Genomic DNA, 24,830 nt, shown 5'->3' with positions numbered 1-24,830 from the left:
TTTTTTTTTTTTTTTTTTTTTTTTTTTTTTGAGTACTGGGGATTGAACTGAGGACCTTGTGCTTGCCAGGCAGAGGCACCAGCACCACTGAACTACATCCCCAGTCCTTAGTGGTTTCATTCTTTAATAAAGGTAGAGATGACCTTCCTTATTCCATTATGAGTACACTGGGGGATCCAGAGTTAACACTGCATCACACACTTGAGATTCGCTGAGTAGATTATTTATTTTGTGTTGTGAAAAATTGAACCAAGGGCCTCATGCATGCTAGGCAAGTACTCTACCACTAACCTACACCCTCAGCCCAGGAGACCTTAAATGTTCTCACAACACACACAAAGAGGTAACTAGCTGTGCTATCTAACTAACTTGATTGCAGCAGTCCTTTCATAATATAGGTGGATAACAAATTAGCACATGAATAACGTTTTCTCAGTTATACCTCCTACACAGTGCAGCTCACCTGGGTGGCTAGGCAGACTGGTCTACTTTGTTTCTATCTCTTCTTGACTACTTCCCTTATCTGTGTCCTGGACAGGACGCCTTTTATCTATTAGGCTGTCACCTCCACCTGATAATGACCAGTCACAGAAGATTCAGTATATAATAGTTTAGAATACTACAGAATATCCCTTATCTGAAATGCTCAGATCCAGAAAGAAATGTTACAGATTTGACATTTCCATATTTTAGATTTTTTTGTACCGGGGATCAAACTTGGGTCCTTGTGCTTGCAAGGCAGGCAGCAGAACCACTAAGCTAAACTCCCACAGATAATGTTACATTCTGGGGATGTGAACCAACCCCAAACATAAAATGAACCTATGTTTCACATGTACCTGCCTTATATACATAGCCTGAGGTATTTATACATATTTTTAGTATACCTGTATTTTGACCATAACCTATTTTGACTGATACATGAGGTTAGTTGTGAAATTTTCCATTTGTGGTATCCTGTTGACGATCAAAGTTTCAGAATAGAGAGACACTTAAGAGGTGCACCTGGGAGTTGGCTTTTTTTTTTTGGTACCAGGGACCAAACCCAGGACCTTGCACTTGCAAGGCAGGCAGTGGCACCAATGAGCTAAATTCCTGGCCCAGTTGGTCCCATTTTTGAAAAATCTTTTCTAAGGCAGAGAAGTCAAACAGACAGGAAGAGTCACAGGAGGCAAGGAAGTGCCCTACCTCATAACTCTGCCACCAGTTGGGGATGTTGGGACGTAGCTTCTGGTCACAGACAACCTTTCGCATTTCCTCAATGGAAGGGTCAGAGGGCACTAAGTCATAATATGGCAGCTGATATTCTTCATGGACTCCTGGGAGAAAAGAAAATACATATATCTGAGTTACTGACTGAAGGAAGGAGAGACTAATCCAAAACCAATACAACATCACATTGTGATCTGTAAATTCCAATTCCCACTAGGGCTCCTTGAAGTAGGTCACTGATACTCATGGGATCATGCAATCAGAAGCAATAAACAAGAGTAGGGCCGAGGAATTAGCTCAGCAGTTCCACTATCTGCCTTGTAAGCACAAGATCCTGAATTCAATCCCTGGTACCAAAAAATAAAACAAAACAAACAAAAACCACTAATAAATTTGAATTTGGACAATGATTACCCTGGCTGTCAACATCACAAAAGGAGAGATGACTGACAATAAGTATCTTATGATGGACGAGTAGTATCTATGAAAGATTTTTGGAAAAAAAGAGAAAATACCTAGATATGATTTTTTTTGGGGGGGGTTTTGAGACGGGGTCTCACTATGTAGTTGAGACTGACCTGGAACTCACTATGTAGCCTAGGCTGGTCTCGAACTTACAGCGATCCTCCTGCCTTAGCCTCCTGAGTGCTGGGATTACAGGCACTGCTACCACACCCAGCCCTAGATATGATCTTAACTGCTAGATCTAACTACCAGTTCACAGGAAATGCTAGGAATAACATTTGTGAACTCAATGTGATCCAGTGAAATTTAGCCTTGGAAATTTTAGTCAATTAACTTGGATTCTTCTATAAAATTAGAAAAGGGCTGGAGATTTAGCTCAGTGGAGCCAGTGCTTGCCTTTCAAGCACAGGGTCCTGAGTTCAATCCTTGGTACAAAAAAAAAAAAGGAAAAGGAAAAAGAAAGAAAGAAAGAAAGAAAAAAAAAAGGAAAAAATACAGGAGGAACTTGCACACTAGAAGAAATGTAAGAGTTGTATCAATCAAGTGCAAAACTGGGTATTTGAGCCATGACTTAGCAAACAGTTGAGAAAAATTAGGAGATAACTGGGGAAATCTCAACATTGATTAGATGTCAATGTCAATGTTTCTCTCTCTCTTTTTTTTGCAGCTCTTGGGACCCTGAGCTACATCCTCAGACTAATGTTCCCTTTTAGTGGGGCAATACATTTAAGTCCTGTTAGAGCTACAAAGGGAAAGAATTCCAAAATAAAAAGTTAACTTTAAAGATCCAATGTACTTTTTGTGTCTTTTTCCAGGAAGCACTCTGTTGTCTTGAACTAATGGGAAAGATTACCAAACATAGAATATGATTTGGTAATTATCTAAGGGGTGATTAAGAGCTTAAACCCTAGGCCTCAGGCTGCTGCAGTTTGAATTCTAGATATATGTCTTTGGACAAATTACCTAATGTCTCTCTGAACTTTTATTCTTCATCTATAAAATGAAGCCAATTATAGTACCTACCTTTGTAAGTTTGTAGTGAAGATTAAATGTATTTATATATAGCAAGTGGTGGACACTTGTAAATATAGGTACAGTGGTACCTTGGTTCACGAACATGACCATGGCCATCTTCCCCACAATTGTGGAACAAATTAAGTTTGTGAACCAAGGTACCACTGTATTTTTACATACTTAGTTCTCATTTCTGAGAAAGAAATGAACTTGATAGTTTAAGACTTACATAACCAGTTTTCTCTGTATACTGTATACTCTGGTCAAAAATATAAGATGTACCACTCCAGGAATACTTGGGCACTTCCTCTATTATTTGGATCTCACCAAACATATCACAAATGGAAATAGGTGGCAAATGACAAAAGGGTTCTGCTAGAAGACTTACCTGTTTTGCTCTCTGCAGGGCACAGACCCCAGCTCCTTGCACATTTAAGGCAAATGTCATACTACTGAGCTATCCCCACTTAGTCCTACCAGTTTTTTTGTTTTGTTTTGTTTTTGGAGACAGGGTCTTACTATGTAGTTGTGACTGACCTGGAACTCACTGTGTAGCTCAGCCTGGTCTCAAACTCACAACAATCCTCCTGCCTCAGCCTCCCAAGTGCTGGGATTACAGGCATGCGCCACCACGCCTGGCTTTTACCAGTTATTTTTAATTCAACCACTTTCATTGCCCTGGGATCTCTTTCATTAGAGAGAAATGGCTCTAGAGGTTATTAAATTTGATCATTTGGCAGAGTACCTGGATATCATCAAATACTGATATCAGCTGATGATAAAAAGTGTCTTCTACTAAATCTGATACTGTATTTTACTGGATTCTGACATGAATATGCAAATGTGAAAGATAAAGTTTGTTTCTTTCCTTCTGAGACAGGGTCTTGTTATGTAGCCTAGGCTGGCCTTAAATTTATGGTGCTCCTCCCATCTCAGCCTCCTGAGTGCTGGGTTTAAAGATATATATCACCATGCCTGGCCAACCCAAAGATCTTTAAAAAAAATTATGGAAGAAAAAAGTCATTTTGAAAGAATTCTAAGTATTTCTGTAAATTTAGAAATTACAACTATTATTGCCAGGATCAAACACCAGGGTTCTCTAGGAACATGGCTTCAGGGCCAGTGTGTCAGGACATAATACCTCTAATTTAAAGAGATACTGAAAACTATTCAAACCCAGGGTGTTGCCAACCTTTACAGGCTAAGAATAAAGTCAATGTGTCAGCCAAATGAGCCTCCAGAATGATTATCGAAAAGCAAAACATACTCAACCAGCTGGCTCAAGTCAACATACCCCTAGCATAGCTACCTCCAGGATTCTACATTCTTGATGAAAATCTTAAGGGTGACTGATTCTTGCACCAGGCACTTGACAAGTTGTAGCAAGAACAGGGACCTGTAAAATACCAGCACCCTCAGGTGAACCATCAAGCTGCAACTGGACACAAGTGAAGATAAAAAAAACAAAAACAAAGATAAGGTACCTCCTGAATTGCACCTTCGAGCAATCTCCCAATATACCAGCCCAAGGGCATAAATATCAGCACATTTAAAGGAGTCAAAGTGTTTCATGTTAATGGTTTCATCAAGTACTTCAGGAGCCATGTATCTGCAGCAACAAAGAAAAAATAGTTACAGATAAGCCATCATGACTGCCCTCTTTCAATCAAAGCACTGATTCCAGGGCCCTCTGAATGTGGGAGCATTATCCCAATAGGTCCCCTGGGGAGAAGTGAGAACTTCTCTTCACATTTTGGATTTGAATCTAAATAATTCAGTATAGATCTGGAAATATTAGGCTACTCTTAAATGTTTTTTATTTATTTATTTATTTATTTGTTTGTTTGTTTATTTATTTATTTTTGGTATCAGGGATTTGGGTCCTTGTGCTTGCGTGGCAGGCAACAGAACCACTGAGCTAAATCCCCAGCCCAAGTGTATATTTATTTTTTTTAACCATCAAGAGTCTGTCTTGACCTCTAGGCAGAGGTATCTGCACTGTGGGCCACATAGTACACAGTATCTGGTTACTACTGAAGTCCTCACTTTATTCAATGTAGCCAAAGTGAACTGAGCTTAAATTCCCTTCTAAACTTCTGTTATTTTATCTGATTGCAGAAAGGTGAGACTCTTATAGGTGACCAAAGTCACCCTTAGTAACTGAGTAGTAATTATGAATTATTATTATTCAAGCTACACCCACCCCTAATGAATGAGGATCACCTCGGCCCTAGACCTCAGGTCCTGGGTAGCTACAATCACTCAGGTTTAGGACAAACACAGCAGCATAATTCAATGAAATTTACTTATATTCAGCACACAGAACCCCTCTTCTGTCCTACTGAAAGACAGTCCTTTTATTTTGGTACCAGGGATCGAACTTGGGTCCTTGTGCCTTACAAGGCAGGTGGTGGAACTGCTGAGCTAAATCCCTGGCCCCAGACAGTCCTACTTTTAACTCATCAAGTTAACCACAATTCCTTTTTTTGGGGGGTGGTACTATGGATGGTACCCAGAGCTATCTCCAGTTCCCCATTTTTAATTGACTGATTGGTACCAGGGATTGAACTCAGGTCCTTGTGCTTACTAGGCTAGGCAGTAGAACCATGAGCTAAATCCCTGGCTCTAGCCCTTTTTATTTTTTGGAGAGGATCTTACAAAATTGCCCAGACTAGGCTTGAACCTGATATCTCCTTCCTTCCTTAGTCTCCTAAGTAGCTAGGATTACATTATACGTATGTGCCACCAAACCTGGAAAGTTTTTTTTTTTTTGGTACCAGGGATCCAACTCAGGACCTTGCACTTGCGAGGCAGGTGCAGTACCACTGAGCTAAATCCCAGGCCCTGGAAACTCCTTACTTCACTACTCAATGAAGTAGGAAGCAAGCCCATAATCCTTGAGGACACTCCAATCCACACCGAAGATTAGCTCTGTTCAGGTTTGGGAAACTTGCTCCCTACACCCAAAACAGAACACATTCCCTGCCTCCTCCCATCTCTGCACAAGCCACCCCTTTGGACTGCAGTATTTTCTCTCTTCTCTTAGCCAAGCCTCATGCCTACCTCTCTCCAAATCCTGCTCCAGATTCTCTCCAATTCCCACTAATCCACCAAAATCTGTGTACATACAGTGAAGCCGTGTTTTTTGGCATTTACATTTGTTAGATGTAACCTATAGCTTCCAATGTGGGAAGCAGGGCACAAGGGAGCAAGAACCACACTTTGTCCTGTACATATTCAAAGAGCACCTGCTGTTGAGTAAGAGCAAAAGCCCAGGGCATTCCTACCGTTTGGTTCCCACCCTCTGATTTGGGGCAATGTCAATGGTGTCAGTGACTGCATCATGGCGAACTGCCAGGCCCAGGTCTGCAATGGCACACATGCCATTTTTCTTCACCAGGATATTCTTTGATTTTAAATCTCGATGAGCAATTCCAGGCTTCCCTGGCAGAGGAAAAATCAGAGATCTTTAAAGAAAGATGTTATAAATTTTAAAAGCAGAGGCTGAAGCCAGACTGAATCTGAGTCCTAGCTTTGTATCCTGCTAACCTAGTGATTCCCTGTGTATCTGTCTTTTTATACACAAAATCAGAAGGGAAATGTGCAGAGTAAATGTTTCACATAGGTAAATACTTTAAAAGAATATGAGTACTAGCTAACATTACTAATATTACTATTACCACTTACCCACCCAGAACAGCTCTGATATAAGCTGCTAAGGAATTCAAAGGAAGATCTTGCTCTTGCAGTGGCTGGACCTGAAGATGTGCATTACTAGTATCAGAACATAGGCTAAAACAGAATCCGACTGTCTTCGGTAGTTTTCCATTGTGCCCAACAAGAGCTGTTGTCCTGGTCAAACAGGCATCAGGGATCACACTTGCCACTGTGGCAAGATCCAGGAACTCCCTAAATGCTGACATTGTAATTGACAAGCAAGGCTCCAGGTCTTCTTCCTCTAGGAAAACCTCCTGAGACTAGCACACCCAGTATCTCACCATCATGTAGTCATGAAGTCTGCTCCCTCAACAACAAATGTGTGAAATGACTAAACTGATGCTCTTGTTGCAGTGGTTTATCTTTTTGGTTCCATTTTTTTACATGCCTGCTGTGGGCATCGGAGATTACTTAACAAATAGTGATGTCACACCAATGACAAATAACTACACACTGACCTTACAGACTTCTCCTAAAGACAGGGATGGGGAGAGTGCCCTGTACATCTTTGGCTCTCAAACAGCTCAACCTCCTTCCCTTGGGTTAAATTGCAGTTCCTGAGGTCCAGCCCTGAATTTCTCAGTAACAAGGAGGTCTAGGAACAAAATTAGGATGCACAGCCATTTAGTCTACCCAACTTCTCTGCTCCTTGGCAAGTCTACTCACCTTGAGTGCCCACAATCTCCATATGCAGGTGTGCTAACCCGCTGGCAGCAGACAGAGCCAGCTTAATCATTCCCTCGATGGTTACTGTGTAGCGGTTAAGATAATCAAACAGGGAACCATGTTCATGATAGTCAGAGACAAGCCACAGCTGTGTCCAGGTGCCATTATCTGCAGAGAACACAGATGAGTCCCACAAAAGGCATTAACTATCAGCAACGCGGAAGAATGCCTACAACATGAGACTCAGTCACTCGCCTGAGTTTACATTTCTCACCTCCTCAATTCCTGAGGCCCTTCCCCCACTCATCTACAGTGGTCTGCAGCTGTAGGCTCCAGTGAGGACACAGCACTTTTTTCCTAGGCCTGCTCACTTGTTTCTTTTAGGTGGGCTGTAGAACTCTGAACAGCATTTCATTCTTCTGCCATATTTGAAATGTGAGGTGTTCAGGAATGAGAAAGTATATGCTTAGGGCAAGTTAAGAGTTATCAGTTTTGTTGCACTGCTGCTTCTGACCCTAACGAGATTTGTTCACCATGTTAAACCAATAGCAGGCTATACCCACAGCCGAGGAAAGCCTTCTAGGTCTTCCTAAGCTCCACTGACCCTTTGAACATAGCCCAATCACAGCACCTGTCTGATTTGTAATGTTTCTTTTCAGTCTGTTCTCATCAGGCTAGGAGCTCTATCTATGTATTACTGCATTCCAGGACAAAAAAAAAAAAATGCTTTTTGGTGCATGAAAAATCTATTTCCAAGTATTACCAGAGAGGCCATCTTACCCAGAGAAATGTAAGGTGGGTAGCATACACTTTTCCCCTTTTATACATGAGGCAGTGGGAAGGAATAGGGAAGAGGGAAGCAGGGAAGAAGAAACAAAAAACATTAAAGCCAGTAATCTAATTAAGCTATGCTGCTGCCATTAGGAAGACTGGAAAATGGATTGAGAGTTACTAAATTCCACGCTGGTGGCTGGTTCCAGGGCAACATACTAAATATATCATGGTAAAAAGGCAACTAATGAAGAAGCCCAATTTTCCTCCTTCCCTGACCCTAATGTGGGTTTCCATAGCCAGATCCCTACTCACATAAGCTGCTAGAATCATTTAAAGGAACTGCTGCAAGAAGTCCATAAGCCTTGGCTTCTTTCATCAAAAACAAGGGGCTAGGGCTGGGGATTTAGCTCAGTGATTCCGCCGCCTGCCTCAAAAGTGCAAGGAACTGAGTTCAATCCCTGGTACCAAAAAACAAAACTACAACAAAAAAAACAAGGGGCCCACCCAACCTGCCACTTTCCATACTCGAAGCAGCTGCCAAATCCTGAGGACCTTGTTAATAAGTTAAAAGGGACCATCTGTTTGTTTTGATGCTTTCAAATGCTTTTTTGGGGGGGTACTGGAGATCAAACTTGGGACCTTGCGCTTGCGAAGCAGGCAGCAGAATCACTGAACTAAATCCCCATCCCTGTATGATTTAAATTTTATCAAAAAGTGATGCTGCTTTGAAGAGGTGCAGCTTGCCAAGTTGGTGGCACACACCTGTAACCCCAGCACTCAGGAGACTGAGGCAGGAGGATTGCCTACTGCTGTGAGTTCGAGGCCAGCCTGAATCACAGGCCGAGACCTCAAAAATAAATAAATAAACAAACAAACAAGTAAATAAGTAAGTAAATAAAATAAAGGAGAAAAGAAAGAGAGAGGAGCAGCTTACTCGCAGTAAAACACTCTTCTCCCCCCTTCCTCCTTGCACAAAAGTCCAAGACTCTTCAGTTGAGGGAGCTGAGGCCATCACCAACCCTCACAGCAATGTGAGGAATGAGCAGTCGCTGTTGTTTTAGGAACAGAAAACAAATACTTAGCATCTTCTGCAGATACCAACATCTGAGTCATTGAGCCATGGAGCAAATTATGTCACAACCGCCAGAGACTCTTATAAAATGTGAATCCAGGAGTCAGGGATTTAGCTCAGTGGCACCGTGCCTGCCTCACAAACACAAGGTCCTGAGTTCAAGCCCTGGTATGGCAGAAAAAAAAAAAAAAAAAAAAAAAAAAAGCGAATCCAATTCCATCAGTCCTCTCTGTACTCCAGGTGGACTACCTGTTACCTGTCTGTCCCGTTTCTCCTGGGGGCTCTGTGAAGGCAGGAATTATGTCTTGTCTTTACATGTGAGGATCCTAGCAGCCACAAAGGTTCTGGCTCACAGCAATCAACATATGCTGAGTTAATGAATGAAATTCCAATCACTGGGCCAGAGATGTAGCTCAGTGGCATCATGCCTGCCTGGCAAGCACAAGGTCCTGAGTTCAATCCCCGGTAACACACACACACACACACACACACACACAAAAAAAAATTCAATCACTACTGCAGGTTATATACCTCACTTTTGCACATGCCTACAAGGCCTTTCCCACTGGTTTTTCTTCCAGATCAATTGTACTGCCTTGGTCTCAATGAAGCCTTTGTGTAACCCTACTTCTAACTACAAGAGCCTGTGCTTGCCTCCTATCATCAGTTTACTAGTCAGTGAGGTCCTCAAAACAGGCATATGCCTACAAACATAGTTTAGAGAGACTCAAAAGTATAGCAAGAAAAGAGCCAAGAGGAAAAAACTGAAACTTTAGGTACAGATATTTTAGCCCTAAAACTGAGTCTAATGGCTAGTGACACTCTTGGTGATAGGCAAATCCTCATTCTCCCATGCCTGCTCCACTTACAAGTGTATATAATGCCGGTCATGTCACAGAAAGTGGACTGCATGCTTTTCCATGGTTGTCCTTTTTTGGCAGATGAGGCCACAGTTTCTCATCTAGCTATTTTCAAAGTAGCCCAGGCATGGTGGCCTGAAATCTCAGCACTCAGGAAGCTGAGGAAGGAGGATCACTGTGAATTTGAGGCCAGACTGGGCTACATAGTGATGCCTTGTCTCAAAAACCAAAACCAAAATCAAAACCAAACCAAATCCAACAAAAAACCCCAAATGAACAAAAACCCAAACTTTATTGGAAACCCTACACGGACAATACTGGTGGTAGACTTGGGGAAGTGTCAGATAAGAGCACTAACTGAGCAGGTAGGGTGAGGACGTGTTTCTCGATTACCTGCATAATAAGCTGGTATTCCATGTAAGTTTTTCATGGAATAAAGGCCCCCACATCTTGAGGAATATGATAACTATGACTTTACAGAGACTATGGGTAAAATCATGAAGGCAAACAGAGCTGTGTATGACACAACAGTTCAGTTTCTCCAACCATCCCTCCACTTGAAGGTGCTGTTGGCTTTGTATCCCGACCCAGCCTTTACCTTTATTGTCAGCAGCAATAAACCCAAGGATGTTTTCATGGCGTAGCATAACTGTCTGGTATATCTCTGCCTCCCGGAACCAAGATCGTTCTTCACGAGAAGAGAAAATTTTCACAGCTACATCACCACCCCTCCAGCGGCCGCGCCACACTTCCCCAAACCGGCCCTTGCCAATAATTTCCTGTAATACGATAGTTCGGGCCACCGTGCGCTGGACAAAAAGAGGTAATCCTAAGGACCAAAGAACAGAAAGAAAACTGACAATGCAAATTTGCTAAACTTTGGAACTCCTACACTCACTGCTACACTGGAAAGGCTCCCAACAAAGTTCTCCATTGCACACTAGTTCATTAACCATGGAGAGCTGCAGCTGCCCCTGCACTCATCTAGGTAATCTACTAACCAGCAGGCTGAGCCAGACAGCAATTGGGAGTGAGTGGACACAGAAAGGAAAATGCATACAATTCTTTAGCAAGCAATTTCTCCACCAGTAGTGTGAGTTACAGAGCTGAATGCAAATGTCTGACCAGATTTACCAGATCTGCAGCGGGCCACTTGTGAGCCAACCCACCCTCAACTGCTTTGACAGAAATGAAAGAGGGCAGAAAAGATGAAATTTGAGGCTTCTGTGCTGGGAACTGCCTGCTGGCTGCTCTGCTTAATAGCCACTAGAGGGCAGTGCTGTGTGGCCCACAAACACAGGTGGTGGTCAGGGCTACAGGCTCTCTCCCAAGAGATCCAAGCTCTCTCTGCTCACAGATGGAACTCCAGATGTACAGTGGGGACTACTCATACTAATTCTAACATGTTTTACCGTCTTTATGTGACTCATGATTATTTCATTTGACTCATTCAATGTGTCCCTATCTAGTCAATCACCCTCACCATTGTGTCTGACTCTTAAAACTCTTAATCCCTCCTCTGATCAAGTAACTTGTTATTCCCTAGGTTTGGTGGATATGAGCTATTTACTATGTGCTTACTGTGGATAAGGCTCTACACTAAAGGCTTTACATAAATTATTTCTTTTTCTCACAACCACCAGTAAGGTAGGTATTGCTAATATCCCCATTTTGCAGATGAGAAAACTAGAAAGCCTAAAAAAGGAACATTATGTAACACACAAATGCTAAGTACCAAAGCAGGGATTAAAATCTACAACTAAGGGACTCTACAGTCCATGACTTTAACTACAGCAGTACAGAACCACCGATATGGTTCTCAATTTAGGCCTCTCCTTCTTATTCATCCCTGTGCCCCTTCTACTCTGGCTTATCTTTTAAAAAGACTCCCAACTGGTCTGGTCCTTCTGTCTCCATTTCACCATGCTCTTGCCCTACACACCCACATACAGTCCTGGCTCACCCCACCCTTCCTAACAGGAGGCTGGTAAATGAATGAATTCATTTACCACACCACTGCCAGAATTCCTTCCAAAGGAAAAAAATGAATATTCATTTCCCCCTGTGACAATTATCAGTAGATGCCTCTTAACCTATAAAATATGGTCCCCAAGGCTCTTTACACAGAGGTCAGTCTATGTGTTCCCAACTCCTAGCATGGGCAAACAACACTGGTCTCCTTAGCTTAAGTCCTTAGGCACACTAAACTTTCATGCCTTTTTGTCTTTTCATTCAAGATGTTTTCCTTTGCCTAACGATCCCTGCTCTCACTGCTCCTAGAAATTTCAACTCACTCTTTTCTCCTCTGTAAGGCTTCCCAACAATCTGTCTCTTCTATCCAATCTTGGGTCAGTCTCTTTAATCTTTGTCTCCAGAGGGTACTCAGCATATATTCATTAAAATGAACTGGAAGTCACCATAAGAATCAGACTTACTACTTTAAAAACCACACTATTGAGCAGGAAGTGGAGGTGCACTCCTGTAATCCCCTCACTCAAGAGGCCAAGGCAGGAAGATCACCAAGAGTTTGAGGCCAGCCTGGGCTACACAGTGAGTTCAGGGCCAGCTTGAAATACAAAGGGAGAACCCACCTCAAAAAACCAAAACAAACCAAACCAAAACACACACACAACATACACACACACACACACACATACACACACACAAACCAAAACCAAAAAACCCCACACTATTAAAAATCCAACACCTTGGAAACACTACACACTCTGAACTAAGAATGGATTAAACCACCCAGAGAGAAATAGTCATTGACCATTTTATTCCAGACAACTAATAACCATCATGCCTCCCTGACCTAGTCAGCTAGTCCTACACCTAAAAAGACCCTGAAACACTTCAGCTACCCTCCTCTAGGAGCAAATCAAACCATAGAGCCAGCCAGGTTGTTCTAACCACTGTCTCACCTCTTTTAGCAAAGAACAAGTCACATATTTTGTTTCTAAAAATATGCAGCTTTAAAATATATCCATCATTTTGGTGCTCTCTACTGCTGAGGCTTAATAAAGGCAAAACTACTAAAATTTAGGAGATGTCACAGCTTGAAGCATTCTTTGTGTTTAAGGAGGAATGTCTGGCCATAACTGATGGCATAATTCCCCTACATAACAACAGTCTGTTCCACAGCAAGGAAACATACATAAAAACACATGAGATTCTCACAAAAAAGAGTCTATGTGTTCTAGCTAGAATGCAACACTGATCTTTGTGGGTGAATTTTTCTTTTGTAAGAACTGGAATACCACAAGACTAAAATAATTGTTTCTGTTCATTAAAAAGCTCTATTGTAGTTATGTTCACATCTAATAGCTAGCTGAGACTTGAACAACCTTAACTTTGTCCTAAATTCTGGTTTCATTGCAGGGTCCAGTATAGGGTTCAGTGCCCTCATCTAAGAAAGACTCAGTCAAACAGGCACCACAGGAAATGCAGCCTATCCTATGCTGGAAGCCCAGACTACCTTTATGGTAATCCCCACCAAAAAAAACCCTGGGCAATGGTACAAGTCAATGATTCACCAAATCCCAACTCTAAGCTTTACTCAACATCCTTAAAACTCTCTGTGGTTGCTCAAAGATCAATGATTAGCTGTCACCACCTTAGAGGAATCCGGCACACTCCTGTTTCTCAAAAAGGGGCCCTTAAATTGAGCACTCCACTGGTCAGGTGGAACCAGCTGAATTTTAATAGATGTAGGGTGACAAGACTTGAAGATAAGTAGAGTCTCTGCACTGGAGAGTTTTGTACTTGATGTTTGGAATTCCTGGGCATCAAAAGACTGTCTGTGAACTCATTATCATATCTTATTATATGTCAGACTCCAAAAGGAGGGAAATTATGAAATCCAATGACTCAAAGCTAGCTGAAACAAATGCAGGGCCCCCCCACAACCCCACCCCAATAAGCACTCTCTCTTGCTGGGAAACAGTCATGAGTGCCAACAGATACAAGACCTGGAGGACTCAGTACCTGAGCCAGACCCTGATGTGGACAGATCGTAGACAAGATCCTGGAGTGTCTTGTCTTTGGAGAGACACATCTCACATGAGGGATCTTCCATGTCCAGTCTCTGGCGGTTGTGGTAGACACGCTGATGATAGTTAATGACAAGGAAAACAATGATGATGATGAGAAACAGGAGGAAAACTGGGCCGGCAATAATGCCGACCAGCTCCACAGGGCCCCACATGGAAGGGTGCTCAGGCTCCTTGGGGTGACCTGGGTCAAATGAGAGAGAACAGGGAAGGAAAACAAAGTAAAAACAAGGGAATGCCGTGACCATATTTATCCCCAACACTGCCCCCAAGTGAAAAAGACCCCTTCCTCCTCAATGTTTCAGGTTCCTTTGATATCTCTGATCTCACTAGGCTAGCCTATTTGCCTAGATACTATCAAATACCAGCTTCTTTGGTTGACGTGTCCCTCCAAGAGCTGAGCCAAGCCCACTCTGGAACTTAATGGCATGTTAGGATCCTATCTCCCCTTCAGACAGATGCCAGTTTCTAGTAGGGTCTGCTCTAGGTGCCTCCTCCTTGGCAATTCCCAGTAAGACTTTCTAAATAATGGACCTGCAAAAGGGTGGGGTCTAGCACTTTTCAGTAATCCTCTTCTTCTTTTCTATGTACTACTAGAGATGGAACCTAGGGCCACACACACATGTATTAGACAAATGTTCTACCACTGAGGCAAAACCCAGCCAAGCCACCCTTTTCTAATTCTAGTCCTTCTTCACATCTGAGTCCCTTTACCCACAAGGCAGTCTCCTTCAAGTGGCTCTCCCACCATGGACTTTGAAATCAGTCCCATATCCCCCCTGGGGATCTGTGGCTGGCTCTGCCGCTGATGGCCACTCAAGCCACTACCCAAACCACAGCTAGTACTTCTGGGACCAACCTGAAAATCTTATCTTCTAACCCTAAAACCTGACTTGGGAGGAATTTCTCCCTTGGTTCCTCCAGGAGCACCCAAAAGGCACCTTTACCTGTCATTCAGTCAAAGGACTGAGGAAGAGTAGAGAAGGATGAAAGGATGGGGAGCCCTACCTCCTGGATGAGCCAATAGTCCAACAAGGGTGTCCACTCACCACTGGGTACCCTTAAGTCGATCTTGTTGCAGAAGTCAGTATAGCAGCAGTGGGTATTGCGCAGATCCTCTGAGCTCAGGCAGTAGAAGGGCTTCCCGGCAGGGACCAGCTCCACTTTGGGGATGCAAGTGCGCACATGGTGCTCCTTCCCGTCCAGGTTGAAGATGGAAACCATGCAGGCCCCATCTGTTTCACATGTGTAGTTGGCCTGTGAGCAGCTGGTGCAAGCACACAGCAGAGCTGCAGGACATTTGGGAGGAGTCATTAACAAAAACAGTGAAATCTTTTCCAGGTCTTTTTGTAGACTTAGAAATAGTTTAGACTTAGCATATTCATGTTCCAAAATAAGAAACTTTCATAGAGATGGGGCCAGAAAGATATCATTAACTGGGGAATAACTTTTTTCACCTGCTTCAGCTCATAAACAGGGCTTTGTAGGTCCCATTGTTCCTCTCAGAGCTCAATTCCAAGTCTATGAGAGACACAGGAACCACTCTTTCCTTCAAACTAAGAAGGCTGCTGAAAGGACAGCATCCTCACTTTGGAAAACAGAGGGAATCCCCATTCCAAGCAAAAGCACCAAGGGTTTCCTGAAGTCAAGAGTCCACCCATCTCTTCTGTCAGGCACCATGCACACCCACAACTTCATGTAGTGTGCATGCTTTTACACATTCTCTTGCTGCAGTGCTTTCTTCTTGCCTAACTTTTGCAAATCTTTCAAACAACACTTTCTCTGCGAAGCTTCCTCTGACCACTCCAGTATCGTCCCCTCCCTTTTGTGTATGTCAGATGTCCCTCTCATGAGAGCCACATAGTATGTCTTCCAGCTGAGTGTGGTGATATACACCTGTAATCCCAGCACTCATGAGGCTGAAGCAAAAGGATAAAAGTGAGTTCAAGGCCAGCCTGAATTATATACTGAGGCCCTGTCACAAACAAACAAACAAACAAATGTACGTTCTCCAAAAGAGAATTTTAGTGCCTACCTCAAAAGTTTTGTGGGGGGATCGAACTTGGGACCTTGTGCTTGTGAGAAGCCACTGAGCTAAATCCTCAACCCTATCTCAAAGTTTTATAAGAACTAAATGAGATAATGCATAAAAAGTACTCAATAATGTAACCCACCTTGAAAGGTTCTTCTATAGCACTTAAATACACATGCTCATCTACACACACACACACACACACACACACACACCCGAAGAGGTAGTGCACACAATCATTATTTCTGGGACTAGTGAGTTTTAGTGGGCATGCATCATACATTAAGTGTGTGCCACCAACAGGAAACTGCTGTAAATGAACTTGGTGTCTCTGAGAGCCTGTTCAGGAGCTCTAGATTCTGCAATCCTTTATTTATCTGGCTAGCATGAATAGAACAGACAGCAGCAGTTGTTTCTCCTTAACACTGTCTCCCATGAGCCTAACCTAGTCCTGACCTCTTGGGATGGGCACGAATGTGGCTTTGGCCACTAAAACACTGAGGTTGGAACTTGTAGAGCTGAATGAGGCTCTCATCCATCAGGGGATATAGGGGTGGGCCTGCCAACCCGGTGGCACACTCAGTGAGCACTACATGGATACCCAGTAGGAGGACACACACACTAAGGCTCCAGGGCAGAAACACTCGTGACCAATTTCACAAAAAGCCATGCTGTCCTTAGTCCCAATTTAGACCATAGAGTCTATCTTCGTCTCTTCCTCCAATAGTCTGAAAGTCATCTCTTGGCTTTTCAAATTCAAAGACAGATTTTAAATATCTCAGTGTCCAAACCCTTGTGCCATGTGAGATAATCTCTTGCCATTTCTACCCAAGGAAACAAAGAAATTCCAAAACATGTCACTACCTGCTAAAGAGTTTGGATAATGTTATTTCTTAAAAGCATGAATTTAAAGTACATATTCATGAGTGTAGGAGCCAAATCATAAAAGGAATTTTAAAAGCAAATCTCTCCTAGTTGTGAGAAAGTTAAGAAACCTAAATTTTCCTTTCCAATACCTTTACCTGCATCTCTTTTATTCTCTTTGCTAACTTAAACTTATGCAACACTAAGAAAACCTAGTCTGACCCTCTTTTACTCCTGCTGGAATCTGGTTAACCAGAGAAAACTCATTCCTGTTCCTCTTTGTGTGTCTCAGGCATGAAGGGGTTCCCCGTGAGGAGCACACCTCTCAGTACAAGTGTGATGATGCCCACCAAAGACAACAGTATTGGGTCTATCTGGGGATACAAGAAAGGAAAAATTAACAACTTCAACATAGGCCTATTTCTGAGCATGATGAGACATGTAAGGCCAAACCCACAGCCATTTAAATAAAGCTTGCTTCAGAGTCCATCAATTACTGGAGAAGAGTAGTCAAGAATCTCTCATTCCAGATATTTATTCTTCGTTCAGTGGTTCACGGCCTCTTACACAGTGATTCATTCTGGAGAATGAACACACCCACACGTGGCTCATTATTTTTAGGAAGTACTCAAACAATCTTGGTGTAAAACAGGAAAGAGCAAAAGTGGTGAAATCCATGCTAGAGAGGAAAGACCAAAACTGAGAGCTGGTCCATGGGTTTGTGATAAGAAACTGGCAAAGTCTCTGAGCCTATCTGAGATTCAACTGTCAATCAGAAAACACCATTTATCGCCGGGCATGGTGGCGCACGCCAGTAATCCCAGTACTCGGGAGGCTGAGGCAGGAGGATCGCTGCGAGTTCCAGACCAGCCTGGGCTACATAGTGAGTTCCAGGTCAGTCTCAACTAGATAGTGAGACCCTGCCTCAAAACAAAACAAAACAAAACAAAAATCCCAACATTTATCATATAAAGATGACAGGGAGATTAACTGAATGCTACAGGTACCCTAAGAAAGGCACAGAGGAAGTGAGAAGTCTGAACATACAGCATATTTTAAGATAACCATTACTACTGCCCACACCCCTGAAAAAGTCTGAATTTACATCACTAGGCACCACAGCGGATATCTCAGCAGGAATAGGTCAGAAAGACCTAAAATTCAAATGTCAGCTCTAATATTCATCACATGACCTTGAGCAAGCTATTAACCTTATTGTACCACTTTCCTTTGTGGTACAATCTATAAAGTGGGGCTGTTGATAACTAGTTTGTGAGACTACTTAAAATCTATATAAAGCAACACTTAAAATATTTAATAAATAGTAGGTGCTCAATAAATATAAATTCCTCCTAACACAAAACCTAACTCACATGCACGCATAAAGCAGCAAAATGTCTCTTTAGCCACTAATTGGGAAGTGGAAAGTTACAGCAAGAAACTTCTGTTGGGAGTCTCAGCTCTGCCAGTAACTAGTTGCGTGGTGTTGGGCAAGTCATTTACCCTCTCTGAACCTCATTTTCCTCATGATTAACCAGAAAGAAGTGTCTGAACTATATGACCTCTAAAATCCTTTCCAGCTGTAAGTTTGAATCTAGTTTTGTTTTTCAATTCATAGCCTGGTCACTGACTGAATACTGGACAAGTATGCCTTCTTTTATATCTTTCACCAATTTTTTTTTGGTACCAGGGATCAAACTCAGGCCCTGTGCTTGTGAGGCAGGCGGAGGAACTACTGAGCCAAATCCCCAGCCCTTCCCATTATTTCTTTTAAGGATAGAAATTTTGGCTAGCTTTCTGTTAATATCCATTTTTCAACAAAACAAAGGACAATAGAACGGTAAACATAACAGCATTTACTATAAACTTAATACATTAAATTGCAACCTAAATCCCATCCTTTTTCAAAAGCGAAATGTGGAACTTTAAAAAGCTCTTTATAATGCTGTGTAGTGATAACAAGTCTACACATGTGTACACTAATAACACACACCTAAAATGCTCCTATTCCACAACCAAAGCATTAGATAGTAGAAATAGCCCAATTTAAAAAACCAAATCACAGGGCTGGGGATTAGCTCAGTGGTGCCACATCTGCCTGGCAAGCAAAATGTCCTGAGTTGGATCCCAGTATCATAGGAAAACAAATAAACAAACCAACCAACCAAAGAAGAGCTACCAAATCACTCTATAAACAAACAAGTTAGAAAGTAGAACCACAGCCCTACCAGCATAGGCTTTTGTTATCATCAAACCTGAACTATAGACAAAACTATCTTAGAATCCGAACATGGTTTCAAAGTGTGACTAACAGGTGGTTTGTGGTAGGATGCAAGCTACATCATGAGAGTAGCTGTGTTTTGAGAAAGGCTGACAAGTCCTGACTTGGGCAGAATCTGCAGAGTTGTGCGTTGTTAGTTTGTACTTATTTATGGGAGAGGACAGTACTGAGAATTGCAGCCACTACTAACCTATGTTGAAAGGCTTTCCTTTTTTTAAAATTTTGAGACAAAGTTTCCCCAAATTGGCAAGAATGACCATGAACTTGCAATCCTTCTGCCTCAGCCTCCCAAGTACTTGGGATTATAGGCATGTACCACCATGCCTGGCTAACTGTATGTTACAAAGATACCTCATTCACACAGCTGGGAAGATTGAGGGCATTCAGCAAGGCTGTGACTGAGCTATCTACAAACAGCCACAACCACTCATCCAGTGTTCTGCTGAGCACATTATCAGGAAATAGGTATGAAAGCAGTGTGAGGTTATACCAGCCTCAAAAGGTTAAACAGCAGGGCCAGGGATTTAGCTCAGTGGCACTGTGCCTGCGTTGCAAGTGCAAGTTCCTGAGTTCAATCCCCACTACCAAAAAACAAAAACAAAAACAAAAACAGACTCATCATCCTGCAAATGTTATTGATGTAAACCTGACTATACTCTTACCCTCACCATGTCAAACCCACACGTGGTTTCTGACCCAGAAACCTTACCACTTTTTTATTTCAAAATAAATAACCATCTTGTACAGACCTTAGTAAGGCCTTTGATGGTCCAAATTATTAGACTGTCTGGGCCTTGAGAAACCACACTGTCACCTTCCTTCCAGTGGGCTGTTTTCTGGGGTTCGGTGGCTCTAATCTTTTTTTATTTTGAGACACGGCCTGACTCTGTAGCAAAGGCTGGCCTTAAATTCACTGTGTAACCTATGTTGGCCTCAAACCTGTGGCGATCCTCTTGCCTCAGACTCCTGAATGCTGGGACTGCAGGTGTGCACCACCACATCCCGCTCTAACTTTTATTATGGATCCCATCCACAGAGCAATCAGGGTCTCCCTAGAGATTGCTCTATAAACAGGCTGAGGTACCATCTACTGAAACAGAAAACAGAACTGTGTTCTATTCACTTTGCTTTCCAGGACTGAATTCAAGTAGCCCCACACAAAACAGTTGCTCAAAAAAATGGCTATTTATGATGACAACATTAAAGTTCTTCAGAATGGAAAGAAAAAGAATATTGCTCCATTTATTATAGCTGTGTAACAAATTACCCAAAACTCTGCAGCATAAAGCTACCAATTTTTCTGCTCAAGGATTCTGAGGGCAAAGGATTTGAGTAGGGCAAAGCTCTGTGAAATTAACTTGTCTATACTCAGCAATATCCAGAGCTTCAGCTGAAGACCCTGAGACTGGGGGCTGGATCACATGAAGACCCATTTCGTCTTATTTGGGGGGTGTGATACCAGCTCTTGGCTGGGAGTCTCGGCCCCTCTATGTTGGTTCCTCCAGGTGGTTCTTTGCAGAGGCTAGCTTAGGCTCCTCACAACATGGCAGCAGCTTCCCCCTAGCAAAGTTCCAAAAGGAGCTAATAGGCAGAAACTGTATCCTTTTAAAGGCCCAGCCTTAGGAGTCAGAGCACAGCCCAGCTGGGGATTTAGCTTTAGTGGCTCCGAGCCTGCCTCAAAAACCCAAGGTCCCAAGTTCCATACCAGGTACCAAAAACAAAAAAGTCAGAGCACAGCCAAATGTGTAGATGCACAAAAGCCTGGGTTCAATTCCCAGCACCAGAAGAGAGTCACAGAGCATCAAAAGCCCCACAAAACACTACAGGTTGAAACAGTGAAGCCTCCATCCAAATTCAAGGAGACAAGGGCCAGGGATTTAGCTCAGTGGCACTATGCCTGCCTTGCAAGCGCAAATTCCTGAGTTCAATCCCCACTACTAAAAAACAAAAACAAAAACAAATAAACAAATTCAAGAAGAAAGGCTAGATCCCATCTTTTGGAGGGAGGAGTGTCACACTCACACTGTGAGAACTGCTGGAACCGGAGATATATAGCATGCCACAAAGAATTACTTCTTTACAATTAAAGGGCATCTAAAATATCCTGTATAACTACTTAAATTCAGAATAAAGTAGTACTTATTGGGAGCTGTCTGACTTCCTTGTTGCTAAGATAAAATATCCAACACCCACAAGGAGGATTTATTTTAGCTCAGTTTAGAGGTTTCAGTCCATAGTTCCAAGGCAGGGCAGGATGGCAAAGGAAAAAGAGCTCATGGCAAGACAGACAGGAAGCAGCAGGGCAGGATGGCAAAGGAAAAAGAGCTCATGGCAAGACAGACAGGAAGCAGCAAGCTTTTCTTGCCCTTTTTATTCCATTCAGGCTACAAGCCTATCTGTTGGTACCATCCACACCTAGGTGAGACTTCCCAGTACAGTTATCTACTCTCAGAACTATGCTAAACAAACAAATAAACAATGCTAAATCAGTGAACTAATCCAATCATCAAATATGCATAATCAGTGTCACACCCATGATCCAGCCACCTCCCAAACATTCCACCTATGAGTGCATGATGCCTGGGGGGCAAGGGGGACCACACACACACACACACACACATAGATTAAATCTATAACACAAACCACCTATGAACGTAAGACTGGTCCTAATCCTTTCACAACCTCAAGAGGTATCTAACATCTACAACTTGTCCACTTGACAAAATCTGGGAATATATATATCCATGGAAGACTTCTCAATAAAAAATGGAGAAATAATTCTTTTGGTTTCTTGGTTACACCTTCAATCACTGACAGCACCTTTAGTGAGACATAATTTCATAGTGATTAACAGCGTGGGCTCTGAGGTCACACAACCTCAAGTTTGAATCCTGGCTTCATCACTTGTTAGCTGAGCAATGCTAGGCGAGTTTGTTAAATTCACTGGCCTCATCTGCCCAATTATAAAAAATGTGTAACAACAGAACCTACTGACTCCAAGAAGTATGTATCAGTATATCAATATATAAAGCTCAATGCTAAGTGTCTATACAGTCAAACATATATTAACTGTAGATATGCCTACTACAAATAGCCAATGATTCTCTAACAGGTATTTTGCAAGCTTCCCTGGTCCTCAAAAATGTTTTTAACTATTCATTTGTTCAAATATGGTTCCAAATAAGGCCCTTTCACTGCATTTGCCTGCGAGATCTCTTAAACTTCTTTTAATTTATAGCCTTCTTCCTTGCTGTTATTTTCTCCTTGAAAATTATCAGGTGAAGGGACCAGGCTGTTTGCTTTATAGTTTTCCACATTCTGGATTTTGCTGCCTTCTCATGATGTTACTGAACATGTATCTCTCTTGTCTGTTTTCTATAAACTAGTAGAGGGCTGGGGATTTAGTTCAGTGGTTCCGCTGCCTACCTCGCAAGCGCAAGGACCCGAGTTCAATCCCCAGTACCAAAGTAATAAAAATAAAAACAATAATAATAAATAAATAAACTAGTAGACCCAGAGGCTTGGTATGGTTCAGGTTCAACTTTTTTTATTTTTTGTACCAGGGATCAAACTCGGGCCCTTGCGCTTGTTGGGCAGGTGGCCAGGTTCAAATTTTTAACTAAAATATTTAGAAGGCATATAACTTCCAACTGTCTCTGTGATATCAGTTCTCGTTTTTCTGGCCTGTATAAGCTTCCTGTCCCCACAGCACTTCTCTCATCCAAACCCAACAAGCACAATCTTTAGCACATTCTTTGTCTAGGACAGACTAAGCACTCTCTACCCTAGACTTTTTTTTTTGTACTGGGGATCAAACTTGGAACCTTGTGTTTGTGAGGCAGGCATGGTGTCCCTGAGCTAAATTCCCAGCCTTCTATAGACTTCTTGCAATTATTTTTGTACTAAACACTGGCTTCAGTGTATTTCCTTGGTAGTTCTAAAACTTCCTGATAGTTTTTTTGTGTTTTTTTCTGATGGGTTCTTAAAACTGCTATAGTCCTCTCTTGTTCAAGTTTGGATAATTAAAAGTCTGCAGTCACTAATGTCTGACTTAATTCTGAGGCTTCTCCACTCTCAATACCCTGGTCAGTGGTCTTCATTACATCCCCCCTAGCCCAACTACACCATGTATGGAAAAGACTTCACTGAGAGATCTCAGGCAGTATTCTCTATACTGGGTCCAGCTTCTACCTCATGTGCTGGAATGTAGGCCTACTCTCCCCGCAGGTCTGCGGTCTAATATCACCAACCTGCTGGTTGTCCTCCCACCCATTACCAGCCAAGACAGAATCTAATCCTGTACATCAAAGCCCTTACTTGCTGCTAAACTTTCCACTTCTAGTATTTCATGTTGGGGAATTCTACTCAGTAGGGATATCAGTCACCATAAACATTACCAATGCTATTATGAATATTACTTATTAATTTTTGCTTCTGTTATACACTAAATCTTTATTAGATTTTTTGGTTTATTTTCAGCCACCACAGAAGGAACAGTTGTGTGTGTATATGGGCGTGAGGGCAGGGGTAATTCAAATACCATAGAATGCAGAAATTGAAAACCCCTTTAATTAATTTCTACTCCAGATACCATTTACATGTCTGATGTATTGTCCAGGGTTTCTCAGGTAAATTAATAATATAAGATTTTTTTTGACAAATTGAATTATTACTAAAACACTGAGAATCCAACTTGTCCAACAACATAATTAAATTATATATAATCATACATTAAATATTAAGTATGTGATCATATGTTATATAACAATTATATACAGGATGAGACTGTGCAATCTATAAAAATCTCAATGGCTTTTTTTTCTGCATAAATGGAAAAACTGATCCTAAAATTCATATGGAACTGTAAATGATTCTGAACAGTCAAAATAATCTTGGGGGGGAAAATACCAAGTTGGGGGACTCAAACTTCCCAATTTTGAGCTTTTTGTAAAGCTATAGTTATCAACCATTGTGGCACAGGCAAACAGATCAACGGAACAGAACTGAGATTAAAGTAAAACTATATACATCAATGATCAACTGATTTTCAATACAAGTGCTTAGAACATTACGGGGAAAGAAAAGTCTCTTCAATAAATGATGCTAGGCCAGGCATGGCAGCAGTTGCTTGTAATCCCAGCACTTTGGAGGCTGAGGCAGGAGGATCACTGAGTTCAAAGCCAGCGAGGGCTCCAAAGTGAGTTCAAAGCCAGCCTGAACTACATAGTGAGACCCTGCCTCTAAAAACAAAACAAAAAGATGGTATGTAACTGGATATCCATACACAAAAGAAAACAAAGATCCTTACCTTAGACCATGTCAAAAACTAACCAAAAATAGATCTAAGACCAAAATGCATGAGATAAAACTTAGTCTAAAACTTCTAAAACTCTTAGAAGAAAATGGAGGTATGACAGTGGATTTGGCAATAGCTTCTTAGATATGACATCTAAAATACAAGCAAAAGAAAAATAAATTGGACTTCATCAAAATTAAAAACTTTGGTGCATCAAAGTACTTTATCAAGAGAGTAAAAACACAACCCACATAACAGGAGAAAATATTTGCAAGTCATATCTGATAATGGTCTATAATATATAAATCTATATATTTATATTATAATATATTATAATATATTATAATCTATAATATATAAAGAATTCATACAACTCAATGACAACAAAACAACTAAAAACTGGGTCAAAGACTTGGAACATTTTACCAAAGATGATAAACAAATGGTCAACTATAATATGAAAAGATATTCATCATCATCTCAAATGCATTTAAAACTAAAAAAAAAAAAAAAAAAAAAAAAAAA

At 41.8% G+C, this 24,830-nt stretch overlaps 1 protein-coding gene across 4 annotated transcripts in view; it reads right to left on the bottom strand.

The window, feature by feature from the left end:
* Acvr1b (activin A receptor type 1B) overlaps positions 1–24,830 on the bottom strand; it is a 40,775-nt gene that overhangs the window by 2,062 nt on the left and 13,883 nt on the right. For all 4 annotated transcript variants that reach the window (XM_010628584.3, XM_010628583.3, XM_010628582.3 and 1 more), the window contains exons 2-8: positions 14,882–15,121; positions 13,768–14,016; positions 10,379–10,609; positions 7,075–7,242; positions 5,979–6,135; positions 4,176–4,300; positions 1,189–1,319 (exon numbers count right to left, since the gene is read on the bottom strand). In XM_010628584.3, coding sequence (XP_010626886.1) covers positions 1,189–1,319; positions 4,176–4,300; positions 5,979–6,135; positions 7,075–7,242; positions 10,379–10,609; positions 13,768–14,016; positions 14,882–15,056 — 1,236 coding nt within the window. In that variant the 5' untranslated portion in view covers positions 15,057–15,121. The remainder of the gene's footprint in view (positions 1–1,188; positions 1,320–4,175; positions 4,301–5,978; positions 6,136–7,074; positions 7,243–10,378; positions 10,610–13,767; positions 14,017–14,881; positions 15,122–24,830) is intronic.

Source organism: Fukomys damarensis, unplaced genomic scaffold, assembly GCF_012274545.1.
Source record: "Fukomys damarensis isolate Sample0158 unplaced genomic scaffold, DMR_v1.0_HiC HiC_scaffold_15, whole genome shotgun sequence".
Taxonomy (NCBI): domain Eukaryota; kingdom Metazoa; phylum Chordata; class Mammalia; order Rodentia; family Bathyergidae; genus Fukomys; species Fukomys damarensis.
This window is presented reverse-complemented; position numbering and strand designations above follow the sequence as displayed.